This window comes from Gavialis gangeticus, unplaced genomic scaffold (genome assembly GCF_001723915.1).
Source record: "Gavialis gangeticus isolate Ggan-Ray unplaced genomic scaffold, GavGan_comp1, whole genome shotgun sequence".
Lineage (NCBI taxonomy): Eukaryota > Metazoa > Chordata > Crocodylia > Gavialidae > Gavialis > Gavialis gangeticus.
Genome location: NW_017728993.1, coordinates 79,117,003 through 79,124,062, shown reverse-complemented (window position 1 = coordinate 79,124,062; position 7,060 = coordinate 79,117,003). Strand labels below are relative to the sequence as shown.

The 7,060-nt window shown below is 43.9% G+C and overlaps 1 protein-coding gene across 1 annotated transcript in view; it reads right to left on the bottom strand.

Moving 5' to 3' along the window:
• The window catches only part of PTPRC (protein tyrosine phosphatase, receptor type C), a 153,257-nt gene that overhangs the window by 8,644 nt on the left and 137,553 nt on the right, over positions 1-7,060 (bottom strand). Inside the window, exons 28-31 of the mRNA XM_019528365.1 lie at positions 4,835-4,969; positions 4,399-4,521; positions 3,649-3,827; positions 1,420-1,555 (exon numbers count right to left, since the gene is read on the bottom strand). Coding sequence (XP_019383910.1) covers positions 1,420-1,555; positions 3,649-3,827; positions 4,399-4,521; positions 4,835-4,969 — 573 coding nt within the window. The remainder of the gene's footprint in view (positions 1-1,419; positions 1,556-3,648; positions 3,828-4,398; positions 4,522-4,834; positions 4,970-7,060) is intronic.

Genomic DNA, 7,060 nt, shown 5'->3' with positions numbered 1-7,060 from the left:
GGGGGTGTCAGCTGGGGTTACACGTATCCCTGGGGGTACTTGGACCAGTTCTAAGGGGTACGTGTAGGTGGGTGGGGATGGAGTGCCACCGACTCCCAGGAGCAGGGCCAGGGTGGGGCAAGGGCAGTGGCGCTCCTCTGTGGGGTGGGGAAGCTTGCATGTGGTGGCTGCTGCTGCCACACACCAGCCCAGTTAGCTTCCCCACCCTGTCCAGGCCCTGCTCCTGAGAGGCACTGGCACTCCATCCCCACCTGCCCAGGCACCGTATACCCCCCACTCTGCTCAGCATCCATCCACACTCCCCCGCCTCAGCATGTAGTTGAACCCCTCCCCCTGCATCTGACCATGTGCCATCCCCACCCTGCTCGGCATCCGGCCATGTGCTCCCTGCCTCTCAATGTCCGGCTGCATGTCACCCCCCACCCTGCTTCTGGCCATGCACCATCCCCCACCCCTCTGCTCAGCATCCGGCTGCAGGGGGTACTTAGACTAAAAAAGGTTAAAAACCCCTGATTTAGGGTAATACAGCCATGTGGACTGTTCTAATTCCTGGCAGTTCAGGTACAATATCACTGCCTAGAACAGTTATTCTCAATCAGGGTCCCATGAGGTATGAAGAGCTAAGCAGGTGTGAGGAGACAAGTGCAGGCTCATGTTCATCCCTACCTGGCCATTACCCTGCCCCCACTGCCCAGCTTCACTGCAACTACGTAAGCAGTGAAATACATAATTTATTGTCTGAAATGGGATACTGCTCAATTCACAAAAGTTATGGGTCAAACAAGGGTGCCATGGGTCAAACTAGGGGGTACCCCAAGTCTAAAAAAGTTAAGAACCTTTGGTCTAAAATAGTCCCATTCCCAAGGAAGAGCCACCAAATCTACCCCTCTTGACACATAAAATAAATTATCAAAAATCTGTTTAAAAAAGAAGATGGTACGTGATGTACACTGTAATAACTATAATTCTGTTCTCTAATAATCTATACTAGAGTTAGAAAATGAAGACGGCCTACTGGAGAATTTAATACATTCAGCATGCTAATAAAAATGCTGCTCCTAAAGCAAAAAGTGGATATCTTAACCTGGCTAAAAAGGTACTATCAGATTTTCTCTGGGATTCAATGGATGTTGGGCACCTAACTCCACTAGGAAGCTGTGAAAATTCCACCCTAAATATCTAGTGGTTTATAACATCTACTGTTACCCTTTTCAGTTATAAGATTATGACACTACAATATCTGTGGATATTTTGCTAATTAGTTTCTTCTAAACAACAACAGCCAATTTCCAATTGCTGATGAATAATTAGGGCTGATTATAATTAATATTCCCCACATAGAATCAGTGCCAGAGGTTATTAAAGCATTCAAGAATAAAAGCAACTTATTATTTTGTCCAGTTAATAGGATTTACTTACAAAACTGGTGACCATTCCCAGCCTGGAACGCCGAAGTGTTTTCACAACTTGGAAGACATCTATTACCTCTTCTATTTCTGCACTTTCCACAAGAGTCAACAAAGCGCAAAACATGCCTGTCTGTTGGGATCCATCGCTAGAAGTAGATGATTTGTTTTATTTATTTAAATGCTGGCCTTCCCAACAAAGACTACAGGTTCATAGATTCATAGATGGAGGGTTGGAAGGGACCTGAGTAGATCATCAAGTCCGACTCCCTGCCCTGGGCAGGTGGCTTACGATAAGAGGAAAAATAGCTTATAAAACCATGTAGAGTATTAAGGTATCAAATAAATTATCCCTAAATAATATGCCAGTTTAGCCTTGCTTACTAAATATCAGTTCAAATAAGGTCTTACAAAGCTTCTGGAAGATGTCTAGGGTTGGGTTCTGATGAGCCCCATAACTGGCATGCTCTAACAGGGCACAGTACACATTACTGGAATGTAAAATCAGCACAGTCTGTGACTAGTTATTACATTTAAGACTTTTGAAAAAAACTGTTTAAACTTGATTGTCTCTGAAATTTCTTGTGGGAATGAATTTATGGTAATCCAGACCATCTTTAGAATGTCAGCAGAACACACAGTTTTTCACAACTGGCTCTTGTGCCCTGAATTACTGACTATCTTTACAAGGACGTATGCACCACCCCCATACAGCTTGCTCTGAAGATGCATACTGACACTGGTGTTGGTACTCAACAATATTTTCCACTCATGGAATACAAAACATAGTCAACATCTAGCCATGTGACAAGTGTAACAGCCAGCATGAGGAACAAATCCAGATACTCATCCCTATGCTAAGTTTAGTGAAATGTTCATCTCCCTGAAGAAAATTGACCCCGTGCCAAAACGAGAAAGGAACTTCTACCACATGTGAGAGATTGGCTGGGAAGAGAGGAAGATATAACATTAAAATCTACCAGATGCCTCCTAGGACTTTGGAGTGACCTGACATCTTTCTTGATCACCTGCCAGCATCATCCACTCACCAAATAGTATTGGCCTTCAGCCACTATTGCCACCTCCGCAGATGGGAGATTACAGCTACTTTCCTATGCAGCATAATATACAGTTCAAATTTCTGTCACTGGAAGCATCTGCTGAGAGAAGCTGACCGCAGCATAACTGAGAGAGGAGTGATCAGGGTAGCAGCCCAGTGTGCTGTCTGTAACAGGGAAGGGCCAATACAAAAATAGGCACTGTTGTGATGGTGGCTGCACCATCACTGCCCAGAGCACGGAGCTACTGTGATATGCCTCTGGAAGCTGGCAGGGCCTGTAGGATGAATTTAAGAAATCTTTGGGCCCAAAGTGAGAATTATGCAACAGTGATTACCAAACATAACTAACAGGCCAGTGTGAAGCAGCTAGTATTCACTTTGGATTCAGATTTAGCCAATTCAGTGGAAAATGATTCAATTTGGTGATTCGAATCACTCCCCCAAATCGATTTGTCTGAATCTGATTTAGAAATTCTGCTGCTGCCGAATCAGTTGAATCTCCGGATCACACAGGCTCCAACCCTTCCCGCTCTCCCAGCCCTGCCCAGCCCCAGCTCCTGGCTCTTTGGAAAAAAAAAAAGCCCCCACTCACCAGCTGCTGCCAGGCAAGGGAAGCAATCCCTGCTGCCGCCCCCACTATCCCATGCTGTGTGGGGGGTGCGTGGCAAAGCCCCCCATGCAGCATGGGGCAGTGAGGGTCAGCAAGGATTGCCACCCCGCCTTCCACCAGATGGTGAGTAGGGGCTTTTTTTTAAGCAACCAGCAGCAGCCATGGTGGGGTGGGGAGGGCTGGGACAGCGGGCAGGGGGCACTCAGGGAGCCTGGGGGAGCAGGCAGAGGATGGCCTGGCAGGGGTCCCCCTATGGGGTTCCCTTCCCCCTCCTCCAGCATTCTGTCCCCCGCCCCCTACTTACCAGCATGGAGTCCAGGTCCAGCTCCCTGCTGCAGCCAGTGGGGACTGCCGAAATTTCCAAAGTTCTCTGAAACTTTTCTGAATTGATTCAGAGAGCTTCAAATCAATTCAGACCTTTTAACTGGTCCCTTGATTCAATCCAAATTTGGAGATTCAGCCACTGAATCAGCCCAAATCTCCTCCAAATCAAATCAGCAGCCAAAGCTTTGCACAGACCTAATAACTAAAGCCTAGAAATATGTTAAAATATCTGCGGAGTCCACACCTACCGGCAATGAATAACAATTGGAACACTCCGGCTGTATCTGTTGTCCTCGGTGACAGGCTTAGCTGGGAGCTTTTTTCTGAGGTTTAGAGCCATGGAGATCAAGTCCTTGGGGTTTTCTGGAACATCCATGTAATTCCAGCTATGGTACTGGTAATGATACACTGTTTGAATTTCTTTCCTCTGCAACACAGATAAATGTGTAATGAAATCACAGGATAATACCATGTATTGTATTCACTCTACAGGTACTAAAAAACAAAAAAAGGTGATCACATAGGACTAGATTGTGACCTGATCTTTCTTCGCAGGGACATGAGGTTGGTGAGCACCCAGGCATTTGGCCTAAGTACACAAGAGTGATTAGGTACTGTGTACTCATTTCCACTCTCTTAGCAGGTGGAGATTTTGTTCAGCCAGTTTATATATAGTACAGAAGAGTTTGCTGACGGTCTGAGACAACAGTAAATTACCATCCCCAGGAAGAAGATGGAAACAGAGGAAACCGACCACCTAGAGGGGTCTCTAGACCTTGTTTTACTTATGTTTGACGTAGCTTTTAAATCACTGCTGAGTAGCAAAGTCTTAATTTTAAAAATATTTAAAAATTAGAGTAAAGAACTAATAAAATCAGCTATAAAAACTTCATAACACAAGCATTTTTCTCATCTTTTGGCTGCTCCTTTATGCATGGCTAAGTTTAAAATTGAAAAAGCAAATGTAAAACACTCATCTGTTGCATTTTATCTATTACCTTTGCATGTGTGATATCAAACACACGAATGGTGTAGCTAGAAGACTGGCTGATATCTTTCATTTCAACATCTATACCATCATATGTTTGTTTTTGTTCTCCCCAGTACTGTGCACAGAGTTCCTAGAAAGGATAAAAGTACAAATTAGTCCTTTCTTTTCAATTTTTTGACCTTTCTTTCTACATTAATGTATGGGATCAATATATTTTAAAATATTTGGAGATGCCAGATTTATTATAAAATGCATGGTCAATGAATGCTTACTTTTTCATCAAAAGTTATTTCAACATGTTTCAAAGTATAAAGGTGTAGTAATTCTTATTACAAAATCCAAAAGCATAAATTGATATACACACTTTTTTGGTTTGAAAAGGTTTCTGATGCTATACAGAAACTGGAATTCTGTGATTTTACATTGCAGAAGATTATACTAACCTGATCTCCTTCTTTCAGCTCTGTCAACATAACGATGACTTTGACTTTTCTTTGGAAGACCATTTGCCAGAAGTCATTGACTGTTTCCTGCATTGGTGCTTGGGTTGCAATCATTGCTCTTGGACCCCAGTAACCCTAGAAAAGTCAAATTTAACATTTTTTTTTTCTTTAAACTAATTCACTTGAAAAGGCATTTGTCATATCTACTTGACTTTATGACTATTTGTCATGTCATGTTTACTTGGCTTCAGACTAACAACATTAACTTCACAGCTAGTAATGTCTCCATGTTTAAAGAAGTCATAGCCATCTAACGGCTATTTATTGAGGTCACAGTCCAGGTCCTTAAGGATAAGAACATCACAAAACTCACTATTTCAGTGGTCCATAATCTGAAAGGAAAAAAAACAGTGGAAGTACATGACTGACTTCTCCTAACTCCCAGTATTTTCTCCAGTGTTTCTCCATGTTGTCATATGCAACAATGGGATACATTTGCACTGTAATGGGAGGAAGTTTAGGCATTCAAGGTTTGTGGAGCATGGGGTAAGGGATTTAAAAAAGAGCATTTCCTTTTCCACATCTGTTGTTACAACCTGATATCTAGTAAACCTTTGTACAGCATAACTGACCTGACTGTATTGACAGTAAGCAGAAAATTATAAGTGAATATACAATATTATAACCTAAAGAACTCATACAAATCCCATTCCCTGTGGAATGTTATAATTAAGTATCTCTATTAATGTAACTATAAAATCAGATGTGAATGTAATACTAAAAGCCTGATTTTCCCTAATACATTGTTGTATTTATGAATAACCCTGCTCATGATTCACTGAAAAAAATATTAATACTTGTAACTACCAATCTGTGCCAGAAATTCACACAGATGTCTATTCATATTTCTGCTGGCAAAAGTATAAACTGGACTATGGCCTATCTGAACTTCAGCTTAAAAAAATAAAACAAGGAAAGATAGTTGCTTTATTTACATTCATTATATTTATTATGCTTCCTGTTCAATTTCTGACTACTGCTAAATTAGTTAACTGTTTGAGGCTGTACAGACTAGGATTGTATGGCTAAGTACAGACAGTCAAAAAGCTCAAGGCTGAATTGATTCAATCTCTGCAGGTTAGTCTAAACTGCATAGATTGAACCGATAAGCACGTGAACAGACATCCACATTTGATTCTGGAAATATAGTGGTAGCTCAGGCCAGAAGCTGGGGGTGTCGTGGGGGGGAGGGGGCACTACAGCCTTCCCTCCCTTCCCTTCTCTTCGGCAGTGGCCAGAAGGCTGGAGAAAAGCTGCAAGAGAAGCACTCTGAGGCTTCCCCTCTCCCCACCCCACACTCGAACTGGCAGGCCTGCTGAGTATGATGGGGGGTTAAACACCCACCCTGCCCTGCACAGATCCCAGCCAAAATGTGCGGGGGCACAGGAAGAAGCAGCTCCTAGGAGGCTTTTCCCTTGTTCCCTCCTGGATGGGAGACACGGTTGTAGGGGCATGACCAGAACCCAGCTTGGGCCAGAACACAGTGGGGAGGAGGGTTTAAATCCCATCCCTGGCCCCCACGGTACTCCAGCAGGGGTCTGCCTTGCAGGGGTGGAGCAGCACCTAATAGGCTTTTACTCTGCTCCCTGCTCCAGTGGCAAGTGGGGAAAACCTATCAGGGGCTGCTCCTTCCCTGCAAGGCAGACCCCGCCTGGGATCCCATATGGGCAGGGAAGGTGGCTTAAATCTCCTTCCCTTCCCTTTGCCTCAGTGTGCTGGCTTGGGCTAGCATCTGTCTATACCCCTGCTCCACTCCAGCGGCAAGTGGGTGAAATGCCTTTGAAGGGCTGCTCCACCCCAACCAGGAAGACCCCAGCTGGGGTCTGGAGCCAGGTTTCTCACCTGCACCTGCTTCTCAGCCAGTGAGGCTGGCTGGGAGGAGAGGGGTGGGGCAAACCCTGCTTTGCAGCATTCTGGGGGACTGAGAGTTAACTTGAACCAGAAAGGGGTCTTGGACAGAAGTTCTATAAACCAATTTGACCTAAATCAATTCAGTCTGATACTACATGCAACCAGGTTAATCTTAAACCAGTTGTGGCCATTTTGAAAGTGGTTTAAGTACACTGAACTTCTGTTCTGTTACAGGTCTAAACCAGTTTTTGATCACTTAAACTGGTTTGTTTATGTGTAACTTCTGTCCGTAATGTATAAGGTTGGAGTTTCATC